Raw genomic sequence first — 26,295 nt, 5'->3', positions numbered from 1 at the left:
ACTATGTTGGTTTTCTTGTGGTGCGGATCGTAGTCTGAATAATTGCTTAATTCCTTGAATACATTTTGAAAGGGTATCTGCCTATTCCTTCATTAATAAAAGTCAGACCAAAATTGAAAATCAGATCTTAGAATGTTCTAATGTTCCTGACTATCACTTCACAGACATATTTCTTATCCATTTTGTTGTCATAATATATAATATAACAGAATAAATGTTTTAACCCTTACCATGCTGGACACAATTGAATCTGCCTTTGCAACCAGTGCAGATCATGATCAAGATGTTTGCTATTCAGTCAGTATCTTTTTGGGAAGCATCCCTTTTAACAGTTAATGGTACTGTCCAAATTGGAAGATGGACAAGTTCATCATAGAAATTTAGCAGGGTAAGGGTTAACATAGTAAAGCTACATTGCAATATTATTATTTTCCAGATTCAGCAGTTGCTGAAGTACCTGAAGGTAGAAAAGGCCTCTAGAGTGGACCTGGAAATGTATGTTGCTGTTCTCAGTACTCAGAAAAATGTCCTCCAAGACGAAAGTGACAAAACAAGGAATGAACTCAAAGAAGGTAAGAGAACTCAAAGAAGGTAAGAAGTCTTCTTGTGTGATGCTAATAGCAGACATGCTGTCAAGATGTTGAGAATTTTGTTTTGAAGAAGGCATTAAGTTTAGCTGGATAATCTTTCAAGCTATATACATTTACGTTTTATCTTTAACCTTTACCCTGCTAAATTCCTAAAATGGACTGGTCCATCATTCAGTTTTGGCATTTGAAGAGGTGTTCATTAAAAATTTACTGACTGAATAGCAAACAGTGCAGACCATGATCAGACTGCACGGATGTACAGGCTGATCTGGGTCTGCACTGGTTGCAAAGGCAGAATCATTTGCCCCCAGCAGGCTAAATGTTAAAGATTGATAGAGTGCTGTAGTCTGACATTTGGATGTTATAGGTATTGTAAGAAGAAGTTATATCTGAAAAATGAATCAGTCTGCAGTCTATGGAATGTTTATCTGCAGTTATTATGTATAAGGAACAGCAGTTTCGTTTCATATATGCCAAATAACCTGGAAAACTGTCTAAATGCCCATATTTTTCAAGTAGTTTGCATTATACTTCCATATACAAAGAATTCAGGGACTGTATTGGATTAATGCATAATTATCCATGTACTATTCCATACCAGAGGCATATCTCAGAATTGTTTTGTTGGTTTTCAAATATCTGCAAAGAAAATTAATGTTACCACCATAATACAAAGAAATACAGTCACGTGACATCGGTTACAAGATCAAAGTCAAATATTAAATAACTTTTGTATACACTTCATACCTTCTAAACCTCCAGAAGAATGGTTTACCTAATCATGGTGACATGCAGATCACACATCCCAGATCACTTGGATCAGAGTCAAGGTCACACTTGGAGGTTGAAAGTTAAATTAAGCTAATTTCTTTTCTGCTCCATATCTTCTCTTCAACTTTTCATAAAGTAGTATCAGTAGTTTATTTGATCAAGACATTGTGCAGGGTACTTACCTCCTCTGTATGAAAGTGGCATCTTGGGCTAATAATCACCTTCAGTGATAGCTCCAATTGTTATAATAATCACCTTCAGTGATAGCTCAAGATGTTATTATTTCAGTGTGTAGTATTCTAGATGATGAAAAAAGAGCACACAATCAGTTGAAGGAAACATGGACCATGGCCAATGATCAGTTTCTAGAATCTCAAAGACTTATGATGATGGATATGAGAAGGATGGAAAGTTTGCTGTCTGCTGAACAACAGAGATTATTAGCGGGTATGTGCAGTTTTACCATCTTTGTTCCACTCAGAATAAGAGGATGTACAGTTTGGTCCTTGTTGATTCATTTGTAAATCTTAAAAATTATTGCATGCTTAATTGTCACTTTTTTGTTGGCAGAAGAAGTCCACACATTATCTGTAGATGATCCCATACAAGGTTTTAAATGGGCTTTCATTCTCAAATAAAGCCATTTCATAATTTGTAAGAAATAAGTTCTGTATGGACAATGTGGGCACTTGCGTTCAGCAGACAAATTTCAAGTTATTTATGAAAATTGAGATTCTTGACCTAATTTGTCTTCACTTGACACTAGAGATTGTTCTTGCAGCATTAGATTGACAGCACATAGAATCTGCTCCTTGGATGGCTAGGGTTTATGATTGTGGAAATTTAACCGCTTTTCATGCACAAAGTGTTCTGTTGAGAAAATCTAAATCTATAGAACTAGATACACATTCTTTTAAAATGTTGCATTTTTACTGACCCTTAGTACTTTATGATACAGTTAGATATCTGTGTGTATAATTTCTGTCTGGCTTACATCCCTTGTTGTATTTCTTAATCATTATCAGTTAATGGCAAGGAGCAGTCAACAATTAATCTATAGATAACGCTGCCTTGAATTACTGAAAACTAATAGCAGTAGACTGTATTTTCATATTCCAAGTTTATAAAACTTAAGTTTGCAGACCAGTCTGAAAATGCTGCCTGGCCATTGGTCAGTTTCTGTATTGTGCCTAGAGACAACCAATCAGATGGTAAAGTTTTGAGACTGGTTTGCAATCTCAGTGTTACAAATTAAATAATTTATTTCACAGAACAACAGAAAAAAGATCTGGAGAGAGAAGCCCAGCAGAAGAAAGTGAAGGATTTAGAGGAATTGAGACTGAAGCAGGAAAAGGAACAAGAACTGCTCAAAAGTATAGGTATGTCATTCATCGGGGCCTCCATGGCAGGGTGTTTGTGGTTGTTGACTTTGAATACTTTGCCCCTTTATCGCTGTGGGTTTGAAATCTCACTTTGAATCACTTGGGATGTAGATTTTTCTAATGTTGGAGCTTAAGCCAGCTGGCTTGCCAAAGATCGATAGATATAGCCAGATTCCAGTCTTCCTGGCTGTGCTAGAAACATTCCACCATTTCTTAGAAAAATGGGTAAAAATATGTAAATACATATAAAAAGAAAAGTGCCATTGCTGTTATTGTGTAAGGAAATGGTATTTGAATTTTTTTTTAAAAATGGATCTTTTATTTACAGAAGCTGTAAAACAAGTTGAAGAAAATACAAAAGTGAGTACTTGTTACTATTTATATGTTTAGAATAAGTAAGTGACCTTGATCTTCATTCTGGTACAACTTTGTCAGCTGATCTGGTCTTTCTTCATTGCAGAATCACAAAAGTGAGGAAGTTATTTAATTACAAAGATAAAAGTTAAGCTGAAAGTGTGTAAAGTTTACCAGCACCACCATTATTTCAAAGGTTGCATAGTTAATTCAGTAAAAAGAACAGAAGAATTTTGTACAGAAAGAAGTATATTTGTACAAGTGGTGTGTTGTAGCTAATAGTTGTCTGAAAATAGTATATTTGAGGTCCTTTGATCCCATCAGGAAGAAGTCTGTTTTCTAAAACTGATTAACCTTTAGTCTGCTGGTAGCAAGTGATTCTGCCTTTATGACCAGAGCAGACCAAGATCAGCCTGCTACACTGTTCGCTGTTCAGTCAGTAAATTTTTAGTTAACATCTCTTCAAATAATAAATGGTACTGCCCAAATTGAATGAGGGACCAGTCCATTTTAGAAATTTAGCAGGGTAAGGGGTAATACTGATAAAGAATGACCCGGAGCTGAAGTAAAACTTCTTTTAGCATCTAATTTCAGAGATTATTAGCTCATCTGATTTTTTGAAAAAAAATGATGAGTTATTGTCATCACTTGAGCGGTTGTCGGCGTCGGCGTCGGCGTCGGCGTTGCCTGGTTAAGTTTTATGTTTAGGTCAGCTTTTCTCCTAAACTATCAAAGCTATTGCTTTGAAACTTGGAATACTTGTTCACCATCATAAGCTGACCCTGTATAGCAAGAAACATAACTCCATCTTGCTTTTTGCAAGATTTATGGCCCCTTTTGTACTTAGAAAATATCAGATTTCTTGGTTAAGTTTTATGTTTAGGTCAACTTTTCTCCTAAACTATCAAAGCTATTGCTTTGAAACTTGGAATACTTGTTCACCATCATAAGCAGACCCTGTACATCAAGAACCATAACTCCATCTTGCTTTTTGCAAGAATATTGCCCCTTTTGGACTTAGAAAATCAGTTTTCTTGGTTAAGTTTTATGTTTAGGTCAGCTTTTATCCTAAACTATCAAAGCTGTTGCTTTAAAACTTGCAACACTTGTTCACCATCATAAGCTGACCCTGTACAGCAAGAAACATAACTCCATCCTGCTTTTTGCAAGATTTATGGCCCTTTTGGACTTAGAAAATATCAGATTTCTTGGTTAAGTTTTATGTTTAGGTCAACTTTTTCTCTTAAACTATCAAAGCTATTGCTTTGAAACTTGCAACACTTGTTCACCATCATAAGCTGACCCTGTATAGCAAGCAACATAACTCCATCCTGCTTTTTGCAATAATTATTGCCCCTTTTGGACTTAGAAAATCATTTTCTTGGTTGAGTATTATGTTTAAGTCGACTTTTCTCATAAACTATCAAAGCTATTGCTTTAAAACTTGCAACAGTTTTTCACCATCATAAGTGGACACTGTACATCAAGAAACATAATTCTATCCTGCTTTTTGCAAGAATGATGGCCCTTTTTAGACTTAGAAAATCGTGGGTAGGACAATATTTCTATTACACAAAAAAAATCAGATGAGCGTCAGCACCCGCAAGGCGGTGCTCTTGTTTTAATATAAGTTTGTGTATTATGTTTTGTTAAGAATTACTTGTTTCAATTAAAAACTGAAAATTGTTTTTCCATTATTCTTCCACAGTTAAAACTGGAAAGTCACCATAATGACCTAAATTCATTCAGTATGACTTAATAGCTTTTAAGTTAAAACTGACACAACAGGTAAGATATATGGATCTGTGTTGTTTTTTTCTTTGCAGAAATTTAAGAAAAAGGAAGCTAGACTTTCAGAGAGATTATTCAGTGATAAAAGTGCATCCAATACTTCCATAAACTCCGTTGGCTCTATAGATTCATTGAACTTTGACGACAGTCTGGCTGAACCCTCGCTGAAGAAATCTCTATCCAATTCCGAGTTAAACTCTTTGTCGGAACAGGAATTTCTTGATAGTGGAGTCCATGAGACTCGGTCATTAAATGAGATGGATAATTTAACTATACGGATAAGTCCTGAAAAAGTGATAAATTTACCGTCACTGACTGAGGCACAGGTCAAGGCTATAACAGGTCTGTATATTTATTTTCTGAAAAAAGTACAAGTAAAAATATGTTACTGTTATAAATACCTGCTGTATCTGTGTGATTCCTATCAATATGTACAATGATGCCATGACATAACAAATTATGTGGTTTTTTTGTCATGTTGAAGTTGGCGTCCTTAATTACAAACATGACATTGTTTTTAATGTGCATTATTTATTTCTGATGAAGGCTTCAATGAGTGTGTTTTCTTGGTTATTTTTTATCTAAAGAACTATGTAATGTTCTTAAGTGTTTAACTGTTGTGGGTAGTACTTAAACTTGTGGAAGGCTTTTTATTTTATGCTAGAAAGTTATACAACTACAGCTTTAGGGCATTTTGGTTAAAATTGGGGAAAACAGTTTTTCATTATATTTTAATGACTATTGATTCACTTTTTTTTTTTACAATAACTTGATGATCTTTATTATAAATTTTTCTGTGTTTTGCAGAGAAATATGTATTATTTGACTTTTTTTTGCGTACAGTACTTGGGACTTTGTTTCTCAAATTTGGGGAAAAACACTTTTGTCCACAGTGTTTATGAGCAAATATTAGCAGTTAAACTGTTATATTTCAGCCAAGAAAAAAATCACTCAGTCCAGTTACATGTATTTTTTCTCCAGCTCCGACTCCAGAAAATGAGGCGAGGAAGAATTTAATGGCCAGTGCCAAATCTAAAACAGACACTATATCACTGCAGGGAAAGCGTCTGGTTAGTGATAAAGAATGGAAGCTGATGCAGGAAGAGGTAACTCCTGATTTACTCTTTTATTGTTTGTTTGATTTTGGTTTAGCTCCGTTTTTCAACAGTACTTCAGTCATGTAACGGCAGGCAGTTAACCTATCCAGAGTTCCTGGATTCTGTACCAGTACAAACCTGTTCTCTGCAAGTAACTGCCAACTTCCCCACATGAATCAGAGGTGGAGGACGAATGATTTCAGTCAGAATGTCTTTTATCAAATCGTCAAGGAGAACATATGCCCCGCCCGGGAATTGAACTCATTGCCACGATCTGTAGACCAATACCCTCCCTATTGAGCTAAGCGGGCGGGCTCTACTGTTTTATGGAAGCATAAAGCTAGTCATATTGACTGTTTGTTCTTCTGTCCATCCAAAACACATCTGGTGTAAGCTTTTACTTGTAAATGATTCTTGTGATTCCAACGAAACTTTACATAGATGTTGAGCATGATGACAAGTCTTGTCATATGCAAAAGTTAGGTCTATGCATCCAAGGTCATGGTCAGAGCCATGGACTGTTATCCCTAACCCACAGGCAGGGGTTGTCCATTGAAGGGCATTTGTTACTAACTAATGACATCCCTTGTTCTTATGTGTTCTGTTACAGCAAGATTTTTTATTTGACTTGTGTAATAAATATTCCATAGTTAATTCTGATTAACATTGGTTTTGATATATGAGCCGCATCGTGAGAAAACCAACATAGTGCATTTGCAACCAGCATGGATCCAGACCAGTCTGGTCAGGATCCATGCAGTTCGCTAATGGTTTCTCTAATTGCAATAGGGTTGAAAGCGAACAGTATGGATCATGACCATACTGTGCGGATGCGCAGGCTGTCTGAATCCATGCTGGTCGCAATTGCATTATGTTGGGTTTCTCATGATGCGGCTCAATCATGAATTATAGGATGAAACTGAAGAAGGAGGACCTTGATGAGATCTAAACTGTGTGATAATGATAGCAATGATTAGCAACCTGTTTTTAGTGGAAAAAGATTCACTCTGAAATCATTTACTGCTTTTAGGCACAAAATTTCATAGATTTGACATAAAATGGCTATTGTGTAGGGATATGAATTTGTGGGTTTTAATGAGTCATAAAATGAATAGGAATTCTACTTGTTTGTTTAGATTTAATTTTGTGGAACCATGAAATTCACAAACATTTGTTCCCCACAAATAATGATTTCATAAAATATTCTTTGTCAATTGACTTACAGTGTAATTTATGATTTATTTTTAGTTGAGAGCAGCTCGTGAAAAGCTTGGCAGGCCATGTGACATGTGCAATAATTATGAAGCTCAACTACAGAGTGTACAGGATGAACTGAAAGAAGAAAAAGCTAAACTCCGCTCACAGGAACGTGAGTCAAATGCAGAAAAACAAACTATAAATAGTCAGAAAAATTACATTACAGAACTGGAAGAAAAATTGAAAGATGCAGCTTCAAGTACTGATGAAGAGGTCAGATTTTTTTTTTTTTTGGTCAGCATGTCATATGTAAGATTGTGGCACAAAGATTAAACTCAAGTATAAGGTTATAATATGGGTTATGGGAATGAGTTACAACTCCAGTGTACATTTTTATTAATATTTTAAGTGTAAAACTTTAACAGCATTTAAATTCTGCTATAACATTAAAATAGCACAGATCATGAAACTTTGCATAAATGTGTATTCTCAAGCTTCATATAGCTCATCTTATATCATTTATGTAAATTTGCTATAAAAGATATGATAAATTTGAATTTTTGTTGTTCTTACGTTTAAGTCTAAATTTCAGACTGTAAAATATTGACAAATACAGACCCAGCATCTCACTAGGTGTGTCTGAGCTCAGTATAGAAATTGATCAATGAAGAGATTGCATTTTTGTCAGTGGTGTTCAGGTTTAATTGTGAAACTTTGACTGGTTGTCTGAAATTAAAAAAATAGAACATATTTGGTTGTTGGCAAAAAAATTTGATAAAGAAAGTAAACTGAATTTTTGTGTTTTACAGATTGGTAGCTTAGTGAACAAAGTGAAAGAATGTGAGAAATATATCACAGAACTTGGGCAGCAACACAATGCAGCACAAGTAGAACTACAAGATAGTTTGGTAAGTTTGTTAGTCAGCACACTCTCCTTACAGTGAACAGATTATTACATCTAGTATATGTTTTGGTGCTCTTCTTTAACCCTTAGCCTGCTGGCGGCAAGTGATTCTGCCTTTGCGACCAGTGCAGACCAAGATCAGCCTGCACATCCATGCAGTCTGATGGTCTGCACTGTTTGACATTCAGTCAGTATCTTTTTGGTAAGCACCCCTTTTAACAGTAAATGGTTCTGTCCAAATTGAAAGATGAACAAGTTCATTATGCGAATTTAGCAGGGTAAGGGTTAAAGACACTGTGGAATTGTTATTTTTCTTGATTGACTATTTCTCATGGATTTTGTAGTTACATCTTCGCACAAAATTTAGTCCAAATCAGCAAATTATAAATTCCAGTTTGTTTTTTTTTAAACTACAATCCTGAAATTTATTTCGTTATGAAATAGGCATTTTGACTAAAACCACGACTTACACACACAACTGTGAATTGATACTAAGTGTTTTGTCAAAAATGGCTATCAAAATTAAAAATCAGTGATTTTTCAGTATATAATTTATTTACTATATAAACTCAATGCATATTTCAGAAACATCTTTCATCAGAAAGAACAGAGGTCCAAAAGGAGGTAAAAATTTGTTTTTTATTAACATACAACACATTGCTGTTTTATGTAACAAGCTTAATACAGATCCATACATTTAGTAATATAAAGTTACTTAAATCCTTCTGTAGATATTATACATACTTCCATTATGTATAGAGGTAAGTGCAGTTCACTGTTTTTAGCTCACCTGTCACAAAGTGACAAGGTGAGCTTTTGTGATCGCGCAGCGTCCGTCGTCCGTGCGTGCGTGCGTGCGTCAGTCCGTAAACTTTTGCTTGTGACCACTCTAGAGGTCACATTTTTCAGGGGATCTTTATGAAAGTTGGTCAGAATGTTCATCTTGATGATATCTAGGTCAAGTTCGAAACTGGGTCACGTGCCGTCAAAAACTAGGTCAGTAGGTCTAAAAATAGAAAAACCTTGTGACCTCTCTAGAGGCCATATATTTCACAAGATCTTCATGAAAATTGGTCAGAATGTTCACCTTGATGATATCTAGGTCAAGTTCGAAACTGGGTCACGTGCCGTCAAAAACTAGGTCAGTAGGTCTAAAAATAGAAAAACCTTGTGACCTCTCTAGAGGCCATATATTTCACAAGATCTTCATGAAAATTGGTCAGAATGTTCACCTTGATGATATCTAGGACAAGTTCGAAACTGGGTCACGTGCCTTCAAAAACTAGGTCAGTAGGTCTAAAAATAGAAAAACCTTGTGACCTCTCTAGAGGCCATATATTTCACAAGATCTTCATGAAAATTGATCTGAATGTTCACCTTGATGATATCTAGGTCAAGTTCGAAACTGGGTCACGTGCCGTCAAAAACTAGGTCAGTAGGTCAAATAATAGAAAAACCTTGTGACCTCTCTAAAGGCCATATTTTTCATGGGATCTGTATGAAAGTTGGTCTGAATGTTCATCTTGATGATATCTAGGTCAAGTTCGAAACTGGGTCACGTGCGGTCAAAAACTAGGTCAGTAGGTCTAAAAATAGAAAAACCTTGTGACCTCTCTAGAGGCCATATATTTCATGAGATCTGTATGAAAATTGGTCAGAATGTTCACCTTGATGATATCTAGGTCAAGTTCGAAAGTGGGTCACGTGCCTTCAAAAACTAGGTCAGTAGGTCAAATAATAGAAAAACCTTGTGACCTCTCTAGAGGCCATATTTTTCATGGGATCTGTATGAAAGTTGGTCTGAATGTTCGTCTTGATGATATCTAGGTCAAGTTCGAAAGTGGGTCACGTGCCGTCAAAAACTAGGTCAGTAGGTCAAATAATGGAAAAACCTTGTGACCTCTCTAAAGGCCATATTTTTCATGGGATCTGTATGAAAATTGGTCTGAATGTTCATCTTGATGATATCTAGGTCAAGTTCGAAACAGGGTCACGTGCGGTCAAAAGCTAGGTCAGTAGGTCTAAAATTAGAAAAACCTTGTGACCTCTCTAGAGGCCATACTTGGGAATGGATCTCCATAAAAATTGGTCAGAATGTTCACCTTGATGATATCTAGGTCAAGTTTGAAACTGGGTCACGTGCCCTAAAAAACTAGGTCAGTAGGTCAAATAATAAAAAAACCTTGTGACCTCTCTAGAGGCCATACTTTTCATGGGATCTGTATGAAAGTTGGTCTGAATGTTCATCTTGATGATATCTAGGTCAAGTTTGAAACTGGGTCAACTGCAGTCAAAAACTAGGTCAGTAGGTCTAAAATTATTAAAACCTTTTGACCTCTCTAGAGGCCATATTTTTCAATGGATCTTCATGAAAATTGATCTGAATGTTCACCTTGATGATACCTAGGTCAGTTTCGAAACTGGGTCACATGCGGTCAAAAACTAGGCCAGTAGGTATAAAAATAGAAAAACCTTGTGACCTCTCTAGAGGCCATATTTTTCATGAGATCTTCATGAAAATTAGTGAGAATGTTCACCTTGATGATATCTAGGTAAAGTTCAAAACAGGGTCACGTACCTTCAAAAACTAGGTCAATAGGTCAAATAATAGAAAAACCTTGTGACCTCTCTAGAGACCATATTTTTCAATGGATCTTCATGAAAATTGGTCAGAATTATTATCTTGATAATATCTAGATCAAGTTCAAAACTGGGTCACATGAGCTCAAAAACTAGGTCACTATGTCAAATAATAGAAAAAACGACGTCATACTCAAAACTGGGTCATGTGGGAAGAGGTGAGCGATTCAGGACCATCATGGTCCTCTTGTACAGTAATGTACCCATTTGAAGCCCACATTATAATGTATTAACAGTTACACAGAATACTGTAAAAGCATATATTTTCGCTGGGTCAGAATTTCACAGATTTGAAATTTTGAGTATGTTCGCCATGATTGTTATTCGGACAATTGTTAAAATGATATCCTACTTGAATTTGAATTATACTTATGGTGAATATTTACGCGGGAATTAATTTTTGCGAGATATAGGGCCTCGCGAATATAGCGAAAATTAAAACCTTGGCAACATTTCTGCCTTTACAGTATCTGAATTGCAGTAGTAAATCTGTTTATGCTCCAGTTGCAAGATTTCAGTCATGCCTTGAATTATTTATCTGTAGTGAAAGTATATCTAGCTCTAAGTGATGGCATTTTGCACGCTTTTTCACTGATAGACCACTAGAAAAATGTAGGGCATACTGAAACTCTGAGGCAAAAAGACATGTAGAAGATTCTAAAATATATATTTATATTTCAGCTTGTAAGATTACAAGAGGAAAATGATTCTCTACAAGGCAAACATTCCAAACACGCAGAGCAGCTACAGAATGAAGACATCAATCTTCCAAACAACCTCGATGTAAGTCTTCTTTCTTACAGATTACGGAGGAAGCATTTAATTTTGTGGGCACATGATTTGTTGTTTGGGCTAAAATGCTAGGGCAGACTCATGCACTTTTCTGTGTGTTAGTAAAGATGTAAGTTTGGGTCGTGCTCTTTTCAGTGTGCTTGTAACAGTGTAGTGCTGGGTCATGGTCGTAATGGTGTAGGGCTGGGTCATATGCATTTTTAGTGTTTTTCATAGTGATTTAGGTTTGGGTATAACTCTTTCCAGTGTGCATGTAATGATGTATGGTTTGGTCATACTTATATTTAGTGTGCTGGTAATAATATATGGTCTGTTCATGGAAGAGTTGATTAAATATGACTTACATCTAACTTTCACTCTTACCTGTATGTGATTATGTTTTATACATAAGCTTGTACGTTTTATTCAGCTCACATGATTGTCATTTATTTATATGATTGAAGTCAGATCCTGTATACCTCCTACATTTGTAAGTCACATGTATTCCCCAGAATGAAAAAAAAATGTAGAGTGACAATACCACCATTTACTTTATTGCTGTGGGTTTTTTTGTGCTTTAAGAAATCACCCGTTTTACAATTTTCCATTTTGATATACAAAGAATAAGGTAAGTGGAACACACAGACAAGACAGGTCAGGTTTCAATAATCTTATTAAAATACCGACATTTCAACTATTCAGTAGTCTTCATCAGGGTCCAATTTTCCATTTTGTGTATTGAAGGATATGCAGTTACTGCTGTTAAAATATCGAGAAGAAATCATTCAAGCTAAGGTTGCCAAAGAACATACAGAGGAAAGCCTGAAAAGTCAGATTATGTTCCTGAAAGACCAGGTTGTATCTGAACAACAGGAGAAGTCTACTATGGAAGAGACACTCACACAAGAAATCAACTCATTGCAAGAAAGACTAGGTATTCTTTTTCGCAAAATATTTTGAGCCGCGCCATGATAAAACCAGCATAGTGTGTTTGCGACCAGCATGGATCCAGACTAGCCTGCACATCTGCGCAGTCTGGTCAGGATCCATGCTGTTCACTTTCAAAGCCTATTGCAATTAGAGAAACTGTGCAGATGCGCAGGCTGGTCTGGATCCATGCTGGTCGCAAATGCACTATGTTAGGGCTCTTTTTATACGCCCGTTTGAAAAACGGGACGTATTATGGGAACGCCCCTGGCGGGCGGATGGGCGGTTGGGCGGGCGGGCGGCGTCCACAGACCTTGTCCGGAGCATATCTTCTACATGCATGGAGGGATTTTGATGAAACTTGGCACAGTTGTTCACCATCATGAGACGGAGTGTCATGCGCAAGAACCAGGTCCCTAGGTCTAAGGTCAAGGTCACACTTAGAGGTCAAAGGTCAAATTCAAGAATGACTTTGTCCGGAGCATATCTTCTTCATGCATGGAGGGATTTTGATGAAAGTTGGCACAATTGTACACCATCATGAGACGGAGTGTCATGCGCAAAAACCAGATCCCTAGGTCAAGGTCAAGGTCACACTTAGAGGTCAAAGGATACAAGAATGAAAAATTCAAGAATGACTTTGTCCAGAGCATATCTTCTTCATGCATGAAATGATTTTGATGTAGCTTGGCACAGTTGTTCACCATAATGAGAGGGAGTGTCATGCGCAAGAACCAGGTCCCTAGGTCTAAGGTCAAGGTCACACTTAGAGGTCAAAGGATACAAGAATGAAAACTTTGTCCGGAGCATATCTTCTTCATGCATGAAAGGACTTTGATATAGCTTGGCAAAATTGTTCACCATCATGAGACGGAGTGTCATGCGCAAGAACCAGGTCCCTAGGGGTAAGGTCAAGGTCACACTTAGAGGTCAATGATACAAGAATGAAAACTTTGTCCGGAGCATTTCTTCTTCATGCATTGAGGGATTTTGATATAACTTGGCACAAATGTTCACCACCACAAGATGGAGTGTCATGCGCAAGAACCAGGTCCCTCGGTCTAAGGTCAAGGTCACACTTAAAGGTCAAAGGTCAGATACAAGAATGACTTTGTCCGGAGCATTTCTTCTTCATGCATGGAGGGATTTTGATGTAACTTGGCACAATTGTACACCATCATGAGACTGAGTGTCATGCACTGGTCCCTTCTTTTGAATTACTTCCCTTTGTTGTTACTATAAATAGCTTATATTGTAACTTTTTCATTACAAGTCGTAGGGAAAAATCGAGACCACTTTTCTGTAGTACAACATGCATGTTACATCCAATTCTTAGGTGTATTTTGAGCTATCTCTACCTGGTAAGGATTTTTGTGTGGACTTGTAATTTTTTTTTTTTCAATTTTTTTTTTTTTTTTTTTTTTTTTTTTTGTCTCTTTAAAGATTAACTTCCCTTAGTTGTTACTATAAATAACTTACATTGTAACTTTGTTATAATTGACCGTAGGGAAAAACCAAGACCACTTTTCTGTGGTACAACATTGATGTTACTTTCAAATTTTGGGTGTATTTTAAGGTATCTCTACCTGGTAAGGATTTTTTTTGTGGACTTAGAAAAATAAAAGAATTACAATAATTTCTAAAAAAAAAAAACATTGTAAACAACTAGAAAATTAAAATTCCATTTGCAAATACAGGTGCTAGTGTAAACAAATTTGCTGTGACGGGCGTATATTGTGACATTCTGGCACCCTTGTTTTCTCCTATATTGGGATATGTTATGTTATGGCATTGTCCATCTATCCCTCTGTCTGTCTACATTTTCTTTTTTGGCATTCTAAGTCGGACTTTACACAGTGATGAAGGACCACATGGACAAGAGTCCTATTAATTTAAGGTCAGAGGCCCACAGGTTAAGGACATAGGGGCCCCAGACAATTTTTAGTTCAGTTTCTGTATGTTATCTTGCTAAGACAGGCACTTAGCCTTCCCAGAGAGTGCCAGTTTGAACAAGTGGTTAAGGTCTCAAACTTCAAATCACTCAGCATTCTCCACTGTGGGTTTGAAAAATTACATGGAATGTAGAATTCTTTCATGTTAGGGAATCATCTAGCCAGCTGATGGAAGGTCAGTTGAACTGCATACATATTGCCTGTGTCTGAATTAAAAGTACAAAAGGAACCTGGGATTTTCTTTCCCCTTTGCTATGGAACCTATATTTGTTAGTTAGTTTACAAAACAAACAAACATATCATGATGTTATTTATACCGGTAATGATTTACTGTAAAATCATTTAATTTCAAGGGTATAGAATTTCATTGTTTTGGTCAAATGGCAATTTCCTGGGGATATGAAGTTGTGGATTGCAACTTTTGAACATGAAATGGATGGGAATTTTACTTGTTCTTTGGGATTAAATTTCGTGGATTGGCTCAACCACAGAACTACGAAAATTAGCCCTCCACCAATATTAATGATTCCACAGTACTCATGCTCAGTTTTGAAGGAGGCGTCACTCTCAGGGTATACCTCCACAAAATTACTTTCTTGTGTTTGAGACTATGTGCAGATAAAAATGACTCCTCTGTTCCAGCTATACAAGACAGTATAAAATCGGAGTTTGACAGAGAAGCTGCTGTTCGTGCCGAGGCAGAGTCAAAGTTACGAGAGATAGAACAAGCATTGAAGGGTCAGCAGGCAAAATCGAAGCAGCTGATTGGTGGCTTAAAGAAACAGTTGGAGGAAGAGTCAAATGCAAGGGTGAGATATATTTTACATGTCTCTTTCTTTCTAAATAAAATGAAATTCATAATCGAAAATTCTATGTTTAGGAGCAAAAAACAAGCTATAAACCAAATGAAGAAATTTTAATAAGATGCACATTTGTTTCAAACATCAATATGAAATACATTAAAAGTAGATTTTAAAATGTAAAAAGGGAGGTAATAGTCACTTATATCTCAATCCATTTTCTGCTTTAAAGATAAAGCAGGCAATTTGGAACAAAATTGTTTAAAGACATTTATAATAAAATTTCTATAGATAAAACAGCACTAATCAAGTTTTTTACCTTGGAACAAGATCATGAACTTTCCCTACATACTTGCATCAACAACTGTATCTTTGGCTTTGATGTAAACTCAGAAAACAAGATTCTGTTCTGATGAGGACAGCCTTATTCTCAGTTTCTGCAATGCTTTGAAATATTTACAGACACGTTTAGAGAATGAAGTTCATTCACTGAAAGTGAAGACACAGTCACTACAGGGTGACCTGGATAACAGTGAGGCAGTACAAAGAGACTTTGTTAAACTGTCACAGTCTTTACAGGTATAATTTTGCGCCAAGACCTGTTAGGTCGTACAAATTTATTAATTATACAGAGAAATCTGGGCATGTTCTGCAGCAGTTATAATATATAAGAGTATATACTCGCGGGTCAAAATGTTTGTTGATTCCAGAAATTTCGCAAGCAGAAATATTCACAAATCACCAAAAACTTGAAGTGCCAGAGCTAATTTTGTTTATCTTTACTTGAGTATATTGATGTGCCATGGTGAACATGGAAATTTATGCTGCCAGATATTTTCACAGATTTCTTGAATTTACAAAATTTGTGAATATTACTATGTTGTGAATTTTTCCCCACATAAAATATTGCATGTAATAGTGTAGTAATTGTTCATGTAAGAAGGAGTGCATATTTCACAATTCAGAGCTACAGATCTTTTTGTTACATGCGCATGTACATTGAGTGGCTGATAAACAGTTTGAAAAAAATAAATAACAACATAAAAACAAGAATTAGCTTACTAGAGAGAGTTTCAGACCTCAGATATGGAGGTAGTAAGTTGGTTCCACATGCTAGATGCATATTCTCAAAGACTTGTTCCATGTTAGCTGCATGCTCTCAGATACTTTAGTTCCACAGTTTGTAGCATTTCTCAAAGACTTCTATTCCACATGTCAGTTGTGTATGTTTTTACAGACTTGTTCTACATGTAAGTTACATGTTCCCAAATGTGTTCCACATGTTAGTTTCATGTTCTCAAAGACTTATTCCATATGTTTGTTGTATGTTCTTTAAGACTTGTCCTACATGTTAATTACATGTGCCCAAAGACTTGTTCAATAGTTCTACATGTTAGTTGCATATTCTTAAAAGACTTGTTCTACATGTTAGTGGCATGTTGACAAAGAGTTGTTCCACATGTTAGTTACATGTTTTCAAATACTTTTTGCTCTGCATGTTAGTTACATGTATTTGAAAACTTTTTGTTCCACATGTTAGTTTCATGTATTTGAAAACTTTTTGTTCCACATGTTAGTTTCATGTATTTGAAAACTTTTTGTTCCACATGTTAGTTACATGTTTTTGAAGACTTGTTCCACATGTTAGTTACATGTATTTGAAAACTTTTTGTTCCACATGTTAGTTACATGTTTTTGAAGACTTGTTCCACATGTTAGTTACATGTATTTGAAAACTTGTTCCACATGTTAGTTACATGTTTTTGAAGACTTGTTCCACATGTTAGTTACATGTATTTGAAAACTTGTTCCACATGTTAGTTACATGTTCTCAAAGACTTGTTCTGCATGTTAGTTACATGTTTTCAAAGACTTTTGTTCCACATGTTAGTCACATGTTCTTGAAGACTTCTGTTCCACATGTTAGGTGATTAAGATTAAAAGTCTTCAGGTGTAGACCCATGTCTTATGTAGAGGACAGTATTGCAATTTTACAATATTAATACCAAAAATATCAATCTCATAGAAACAGTCAGATTAACTGCTAAAAAACCTACAAAGTCATGAAATAGTTGCTACATAAATTGAAAATTATATGTAAAACATGTTGAAAATTGATGTTGAACCCAACTCATCAGACAATTTCCTGGATGGTATTCAGGTAAACTGCATAAGAAATACCAGTTACATGCCAGTTTATTTTGTATAGGAGATTTTGGGGACTTTGTGGTTAAGGTCATGGGGTGTAGACTACTTTCATGTAAGGAAGCCCATCCAGCTGACTTGCAGAGCAGAAGGTCAGTTGTTCTACCCAGGTATCCTCTTGTGCCTGAAATAATGCTTAGAATGTCAATAAGGGTCTTACTCCACCATAAAATGCTTGAAAGTCACCATAATAATTATTATGACCTAAAATTGTGTTAGTGTGATGTTACCCCTCCCCCACCCCGCCAAAAGAAATGCTTTGTTATATATTTCACAAAGTGTTTACGTGCCTCTCAAAAAAATTTTTTTGGGTGTGTGTGTGTGCACTTAAAATTTCACTTGTCTGTCAGGATGAGACAGATGTCTGTCTGCCAGAATTTGTGTTGTGTATTGACCTAGAGTGTTATTCAGCCTGTGAAGTTGTGCACCTGGTGTTTTAATTGAGATTTCACACATCTGTTTTATCTATATAATGAAGTTGTTTTGTTATACAGATCCAGCTGGAACAGATACGTCAGTCAGAGACCGAGGTACGATGGCAGAATGAGGAAGATATTGATGATTGTCATGCATGTAAACAACAATTTTCTGTTACCAAAAGAAAGGTAACAGTCTTTCTAAAGTCTATGAGACACATACATTATGAATCCCTTTCTCCTGAAAGTTTGATTCCATGGGAATAGGGTTTGGGTTCTAACAGCCAGTCTGCCCCAAAAGCTATGGGTAAAAAAGACGTAGATTTCTACCATGTGAGAAAGTCATCCAGATGGATTGGTGCATCTGTGCAGGTGTCTTACCAGGCCCGGTGTACTGCCTGGAAGGCATCTTTGGTCTTTCTTCATCATTAGAGCTGGAATATTGCTGTATGACTTGAATTGTGTCTATTTGACTTAAACCCAGCAGACATTGTTAATATAAGTGATATACTAGTTAAACATGAAGTAACTGAATCATGAAAAAATGGTTCATGATGTGATCATTGATAAAATTTTTCATAGTTGATGAAGTATGACATCTTTACATGACCGGAAATAGGATAACATTAAGTGTTTGGCAGGCAAACTTGTTACTCTGAACTATTTGTGTGTATGTAAAAATATTTTTTATGTGACATATTTGAAAAAAAGGGAGTATATCTTGCAGTTGTGGTAAAAAATAGCTAAACACTTGAATTATTATCTTATGCAGAGTCAAAAGGCTCAACTTAATGAACTTATTTTGGTACAGTTAGTATACTTAATTTGTTGTCATGATCAACCCTAATCATGCTGGACACGATTGATTCTGCCTTTGCCACTAGTGTAGATCATGATCAGCCTGCACATCCATGCAGCCTGATCAAGATCTGCACTGTTCGCCATTCAGTATCTTTTTGGTAAACACCCCTTTTAACAGTTATAATGGTACTGTCCAAATTAAAAGATGGACAAGTTCATTAGATAAATTTAGCAGGGTAAGGGTTAATCAACATGGAAGTTCTGACTGATTCCCAAGACTAGTTCATTATCTTGTTAAGTAGAAAAAAAACAACAATTTTTTCTTGTATTTCAGCATCACTGTAGACATTGTGGGAAGGTATTTTGTTCTGATTGTATAACTAAAACTGTAAACAGTGGACCGAAGATGCGGCCTGCCAAAGTTTGTGATGTGTGTCACACTATACTTGTCGCCGATGCTACGCCATATTTCAGCACGGAACCACCTCATACACCAGACTGAGATCAATTTATTACCAAGCCTCCTACTGGCGGACCATAGTTTTGCATTGATGGCTATATTATTATTAAATCTGTTAGCTTGAACCTTTTTACCCCCTAACTGGCAGTGGTTAATTCCATAACATTGAATGGACTAGTCCATTGCTAACATATAGGGTAAAGACATATCCATTTTCTGAATGAGTAGGCCTGGCACAAACCACTTCAGTATGAAATGATGAACACAAAAAAAAATCAGTTTTAAGTTTACTTTAGTGACAGTTTTTCAAGCAATCATTTGGATTTATATTTAATGTTAAGTAATGGGAAAGTTTATTTTCTTAGGCACAGGAGGATGTAAATTAAAATTTGTTATACATGAAAATTTGCTCCCAAGATATATTCTTTCATTATTAAAAGAGCTTTGCACAAAACTGTCAGCTTTATCTGCTTTATCTACCTACATAATACCTAAATCTTAAAAATCTTGTGTTTTTTTTTTTTTCTACAAATCTTAGAGATATCTTGACCACTCCACTTGAGAATGCATTACATACTATTTTACTAATACGGCATTATTTCTGTATTTTCTTCACTATTTTGCTGTAAGAAAGCGCTATGGTAATACAAAACTGTGTTTTTATACACTGGATTCTTATTGTTTTACTATATTTTTAGCTTAAAACATTTTAGGCTATAATTTATTAGGTTGTCAGTTTTGATTTTTTTTACTCTCATTAATTCACATGTAATCACCATTTTCCCCCATTATAATGGTATTGTGATAATTACTAGATATGCTGTCTTTGGATACTAGGATTACTGTCAGTTGGGTAATACTCACAATGACTTTTCCCTAATATTTGCGAACAATTCTACTCACAAACTCAGAAATACTTGTATGTTATTAGCTTTGTTTATGCTAAAGAGGAAATATTGCGCCACTTCAACAGCACGTTATTACTCTGCAAAAGAACAAACGCATATATCTGAGTGCAAAACTAAAATCTTTCTGTTACATATGTATCTACTCCTATTAATTTTACAAACTTATAGAATAGCCTGAATAAAATTGACAAATCTGACCTAAATAAAAAATTAAAGCAATAACACACATTTAAATGCTATCATAAACCCTACATGAAATTCAGATGTCAGTATGAAAGAAATATTGACGTTTCAGTTTCCAGTTTAACTTAACCCTTATCATACTGGACACGATTGATTCTGCCTTTGCAACCAGTGTAGATCTTGATCAGCCTGCACATCCATGCAGTCTGATCAAGATCAGCACTGTTTGCCATTCAATCAGTATCTTTTTGGTAAGCACCCCTTTTAACAGTTAATGGTACTGTCCAAATTGAAAGATGGACAAGTTCATTATAGAAATTTAGCAGGGTAAGAGTTACAAATGAGTATGTAATCATCATGTATATTAATCTGCAGCATGTCCTAAAACACAAAACAGTCACATTTCACAAAGTCTTTTCACCATGGATTAGGTTGTTAATCATGACATCGCTAAATAAAGTATGTGTTAAAAATATACCCAATTTACAGTACATAATTGATTTGCTGCACACCTTTCTGAAAAATAACTTTTACTTCAACTGTAAAATTATATTTAAACATGGAAAAAAAATGAAAGGGCTTTATGGTATTTTGAATTAAAGGTGACTGCTATGAATTATTCAATCTTTAGATAGAACTTGAATTCTTTTGTAAAATTGCCTTCTTGGGACTATTCAATTTCTGTTATCTCAGATGCATATACACATCACACAAAAGGAACTTTATGTAAAACAATGAAGTAAATTGAGCCGCGCCATGAGAAAACCAACATAGCAGCTTTGCGAACAGCATGGGTCCAGACCAGCCTGCGCATCCATGCAGTCTGCTCAGGATCCATGCTGTTCGCTAACGGTTTCTCTAACTGCAATAGGTATTGATAGCGAACAGCATGGATCCTGACCAGACTGCGTGGATGCGCAGGCTGGTCTGGATCCATGCTGGTCGCAAAACCGCTATGTTGGTTTTCTCATGGCGCGGCTCAATTATTAGTTAGAAAGTAGAGCTATTGAGCATTTCTGTGTGTTTTCTAGTCATGATACGAAATAGCGTAGAGAGTTTTACTCTTAAAGCTCTAGTAGATTTATGCATAATTTTACACCTTTCTGACATTATTTATTTCATTATTTTGTGATATTTAGGGTAGTGCTATTATTTTGCAGTTTGGTGACCATTGCAGGTTTGAAGTTTGTCAGGATAGAAGTTTACATAGTGAAAATGCAGGATGTTAATTCGGCAATTTTGAATGATTATGATCATGAAACAAAAAAATAAATAGGCATGTTGAATGTAACTTATCAAATATTGCTATCAGAATGAGTCAAAGTGAATGTACCAATATGAAGGGTATTATAGTCAAAAGTTTTCATTTTTAGATCAAAGAAAAATACCAGGAAGAGTTGTTGTTTTTTTGGCAACATGGATGTTAGTATGGTAGGATTAGACTATAAGTGCTTTACTAGTAATATCGGGCTTACAAAATCATGTATGAAAAAGTGTATTGATTTTTTAAATTCAGTTGATTTGCTATTAAAAAATAAAGCCACTGCTTGTGACAAACATACTCTGTAGATTGGATGATAATATTTACAATATTTACACTGGCTTTATTTTCACTATTACTGTGAAATCATGAAATTTCATGGACATGAAATTGTGTGGGATTTGCCTGTAGTATGTCATAGTGATATGAATTCATACACTTCAACATTTGAGGAATGGATTTTTTGTTGTTGACAATTTAACTTTATGGATTGAGGGCAACCATGAAATTCTCCCATGAAATCTTATTATGGTTTCACAGTATTAACAAACAGTATGTTTTTGCAAATTAAAAATGGCTGTGAATATTATAGCATTATGTCAAATTCATACTGCGCTTAGTTATACATTTATTTTGTACTATTTCTAACCTAGCATACAACACAGTTTATGCAGACAATTGTGATTCTTTCTTGTTTATACAGATTCTCTGTGATAATGGTTCTTTTTTTTTCAAATATGAAATTTGGGCATAACATAACTTTAACAACATGAAAAACACCTATAGGGCTACTGGTAATTGAAGCAACATGAAAAATGAGTATATGACATTATATTCATATTGTTAATACATTAAAGTTTCAAGGGGCCTCTGTGGCCAGGTGGTTAAAATCCCAGACTTCAAATAACTTGTCTGTCACCACTATGGGTTCAAAACCTTGCTAGGTGAAGAATTCTTCAAATGTGCAGAAGCCTCCGAACTGACTTTTGGAAGAGGGAAAGTTTTATATATAAAGGTAATACATGAAGGGGCAACTTAGGTCTTCCTCAACCATCATAAGCTGGAACATCACTATAATATGACCTATAGCTGCTTCGGTTTGACATTAAACTGAATAAAACTCAACAAAAAAAGTGGGAAAACATTCCCATTGACAAGAAGCAGTTGCTGGATTCTGAAATCATTGAGAACTATTTACTTTTTTCTGTTAAGTTAATTAGTAAATCGGTGCATTGTATAATTGTTTGAGGTTTGCTACTCTTGAAAGTTTTGCAAATGATTGGGGTTTTAAAGCATTAATACTATCAGACATTAATTTTAAACTATTTCAATCTGTTAGACATGAATATCAAAACATAGAAGTAAGGCTGAATGAAGGAAAATTGATATGAAGATTTTCTAATCCATGATTATTTGAGTACAGTCAAACCTGTATTGAGCAACCAGTCAATGATTTGACACAGTTTTGCTTGTGAAGGAAGTAGGCTGCTTTAGACAAGTTGATGTTAAAACAAAAAGACATTTTTGGAAGTTAGCAGACTGATTGCTTAAGGCAATTGTCTGTTTGATACAGGTGGCTGTTACGGCAAGTTCGACTTTATATGAGCCGCGCCATGGGAAAGCCAGCATAGTGGCTTTGCGACCAGCATGGATCCTGACCAGGCTGGTCTGGATCCATGCTAGTCGCAAAGCCACTATGTTGGTTTTCTCATGGCGCGGCTCATTTACTGAATTATTTATAAACTGAAACACAGAATGGCGGTTTGAATTGTATTGGGAGTTGAAGTCCAGGAAACACTTGAGGATGAGTTCCTTTACAGTCACTGTAAAAGAAGGCTTAAACAAGGTGTTAAAAGTCTTTTTTTTTTAAGATTATTTGTGAAGTTTGTTATAGTTTTAGATCTGATTATTTGTGGTGCAATTTCAAGTAATTTATATGTAGAGTAGGGAATATGTGTAGTGTTTTGTTGAAATGGGCCGTCTTTTGGAGTAATGTTTAGTTGAGAAACATTGTTTTTAGCTAATTTTAATTTGTAATATTTCATACCTTAAAGCCGCATACTTCAGTTTAATGGTCAATTATCCTCTGTATATGTCAAACAGAAACTGCTGTGAAATTATTTATTTTGTTGGTATTAAGATTTATGCTTTGTTTTTGCCCTAACAATTTCTTCATGCCAATATCAAGTTTTGAATTTCAGTTTTTTGATAAAGCATTATTTGGAATTGAGTTTGTTGCTTTTGATTTAAATTTACAAATTGATGAAAGTAAATAATCTCTCAAAACACGCTTTTCATTAATATTAATGCTTAATCACCAGAATTTCAGAAAAACAAGACTGTCCGTTTCAACCCGATGAGTCCTGAACAGGAAAAATCTGTTGAATGCTGTGAAATTTAGTTAGAAGTGCTTTATTGTTTATTTATTAATCATGTTAAATCTTGGTCCTTAATGTCAAAAGATGATGGCATTAAACCACAAAAAGAAACAAAACAGTATGTAAATTTGGTATTCTTTATTTTTATGCTGAGCAATCTGCTCGTTCAGCTATATTTATGGTCTTTGCATGATGAACTGGCTAGCTGGAATCAACCAAAACCGGAGCTCATTACCTTAAAAAACAGAATTTCTGATACCACTGTGTCATTTCTATCATGTCTTTTCCTTTAGGTAGTGTGAAATCATTTTGCTTTTGCTTGCATGGAATTTCATGTTTTTTTGGCAAGACTTAGTGCTGTTATTTTGTTTAGATATGTATTCAAGGATTTGAACTTTTGATGATAAAATGGAAATTATATTTATTTGTTGATTAATTTCATCACACTTGAATATTAATGACATTGCAGTATTCATCTGTGTTAGGTGCCATTGTTTACATAATTTTTCGACTTTTCATTCTGTATAAACTTCAACATTTTCTCAGATTGTGCAGCAAGCTTTTTTGAATGATGAGGTGAGTCAGAATAAAATAAATACAAAATTTGAAAATACATTCCGAGAAAAAAATCATGACAGATCAAGTATTTATCAACGTTCAGAGTATGTAAATTGAAAAATAAATGTTCATTTGTGCTTAGACTTTAAAATATTAACTCCAATCCGCTTTAAGTTTATGTTGCCTCTGTTTGATTCTCCTTTGCATGAATATAGGCCTTGAATTTGAACAAAAAAATCGGTAAGATTCTATCAATAAAGTTAAGGCAAATTCAGTATTGCTATTTTTAGATCATAATTTTGTTTGTTGCTATTTTCAGATAATGATTTTGTGTGTTGACAAATGCAGACATCATAAATGATTGTCACAGCAAATGAGAAGATAAAAATCAAACATTTTCCTCAGAATTATTGATATATGTAATTTCATCTTTCCACAGAAACTCGCAGATATCTGATATTTGTTTTACATGCAAGCTATTACTTTGAAATCATATTTTATCAGCATAAAAATTGTGGTTCCTGCAAAACGGCTGTTTTATTGAGATGTAACTTTGTGTTTGTTGATTACTCATTTTGAAAACATGCCAGGGCTTTTTTCCCCTATAAAGCTACCACCTGTAAAAAAGGAGGCAATCCAAGTGCAGAAAAGTATGTTTTTGTCCCATTGTTGAACTTACAATTCCAAAACCATTGTTAATGCCTAGGATTTTTTTTTTGCTTTCCAACATAGTTTTGCTGTTTCGTAGACTTTTACTCATTAAATTCAGTAAACAGTTATCAATATACCATCACACATTTTAAAATGTTTTTCTTAAAGAAATCAAATACATTTCGTTAAGTTTTCATTATTCAAATTAAGACAAATTACTGAGGTATTTTCCCAATTGTACCAGTGTTGGTAGCATTCCAAAAATGGTGAGAAAAAGGCCTGTGTGCCTGCTTAGCTTAGTAAAGAGAGTGCAGATCTACTGATCACAATCACAAGTTTAATCAACTTGCAAGGGGATGATTTGACAAAAGACTGAAATCATTCATATTCCAAATCTAATTAATATAAAGAAGTTGACAATTACCTCTGAAGAACAGTTTAGTACTTGACACTGGTTGGACTAACTGCTCGTCGCTATGCTACTGAAATACTGTTAAAAATGGCATTAATCTCAAAAATTGCACATTTTGAAGATAGACAGTAATTTTGTCTTTTTCTTTTTTTTTTTTTTTTTTTGATGTACGAAACCTTGAAAATGAATCCATCACAATTGTTGATTTCACAGTATATGGCGGTGACATTGTTGTAAAATATTTCTAGTTATACAATTATATTGTACAGCACTTTAGTATTCTGAGGCTATTTATTCTGAAATTATAAATTGTTGTTTATTGGTGTCATTATTGTTATTAGTATGAATAAAACAGAAATATGAAATTAAACATACTGTTGTGTTCTTTATTATATGCCCGAAGGGACGTATTATGTTATGACACCGGTGTCCGTCCATCCATTAGCAATTTCGTGTTCTTTCTGTAACTCTTGAACCCCTTGAAGGATTTCGAAGAAACTTGACACAAATGTTCACCACACCGAGACAACGTGCAGAACGCATGTTTCGGATAGCTAACTTTAAGGTCAAGGTCACACATAGGGTCAAAGGTCATATCTTTGGGCATATATTGCTCCGCATTGCGGTGCTCTTGTATGTGATATAATACATATTGATAGGATGTTTCTGTCAAGATAGTGTCTCAAAAATACCTCAATCTTACAAACATCTTTGTTATCAGGTTAAGCATGTCCCACAACATTTTTGGACTGCTGCTGCCAGGGACACTGCTTAAGTCAGTGGCAACAGGAACTACCATATTGCATCAGCAGAATCTGTTGATTTCTTTGAAAAATTCAATAGAGAAGGTTCAAGTCGCTTTTACCTCACCTGAACCAGAAGTTCA

At 35.1% G+C, this 26,295-nt stretch overlaps 1 protein-coding gene across 3 annotated transcripts in view; it reads left to right on the top strand.

Annotated features, from left to right (window-relative positions):
- LOC123534167 (rab GTPase-binding effector protein 1-like) overlaps nucleotides 1-25,779 on the top strand; it is a 40,172-nt gene extending 14,393 nt beyond the window's left edge. For 2 of the 3 annotated variants that reach the window (XM_053520036.1, XM_045316272.2), the window contains exons 8-22: nucleotides 437-572; nucleotides 1,650-1,808; nucleotides 2,633-2,740; nucleotides 3,072-3,103; nucleotides 4,924-5,230; nucleotides 5,870-5,994; nucleotides 7,234-7,455; nucleotides 7,992-8,090; nucleotides 8,672-8,710; nucleotides 11,408-11,509; nucleotides 12,242-12,431; nucleotides 15,019-15,185; nucleotides 15,639-15,755; nucleotides 17,876-17,986; nucleotides 18,933-25,779. In XM_053520036.1, coding sequence (XP_053376011.1) covers nucleotides 437-572; nucleotides 1,650-1,808; nucleotides 2,633-2,740; nucleotides 3,072-3,103; nucleotides 4,924-5,230; nucleotides 5,870-5,994; nucleotides 7,234-7,455; nucleotides 7,992-8,090; nucleotides 8,672-8,710; nucleotides 11,408-11,509; nucleotides 12,242-12,431; nucleotides 15,019-15,185; nucleotides 15,639-15,755; nucleotides 17,876-17,986; nucleotides 18,933-19,100 — 2,082 coding nt within the window. In that variant the 3' untranslated portion in view covers nucleotides 19,101-25,779. Of the gene's footprint in view, nucleotides 1-436; nucleotides 573-1,649; nucleotides 1,809-2,632; nucleotides 2,741-3,071; nucleotides 3,104-4,923; nucleotides 5,231-5,869; nucleotides 5,995-7,233; nucleotides 7,456-7,991; nucleotides 8,091-8,671; nucleotides 8,711-11,407; nucleotides 11,510-12,241; nucleotides 12,432-15,018; nucleotides 15,186-15,638; nucleotides 15,756-16,413; nucleotides 16,427-17,875; nucleotides 17,987-18,932 lie in introns of all 3 variants that reach the window. The other variant, XR_008366490.1, reaches the window with a different exon arrangement.
- Nucleotides 25,780-26,295: the final 516 nt, after the last annotated feature.

The sequence above is a fragment of the Mercenaria mercenaria genome, chromosome 12, assembly GCF_021730395.1.
Source record: "Mercenaria mercenaria strain notata chromosome 12, MADL_Memer_1, whole genome shotgun sequence".
Taxonomy (NCBI): domain Eukaryota; kingdom Metazoa; phylum Mollusca; class Bivalvia; order Venerida; family Veneridae; genus Mercenaria; species Mercenaria mercenaria.
This window is presented reverse-complemented; position numbering and strand designations above follow the sequence as displayed.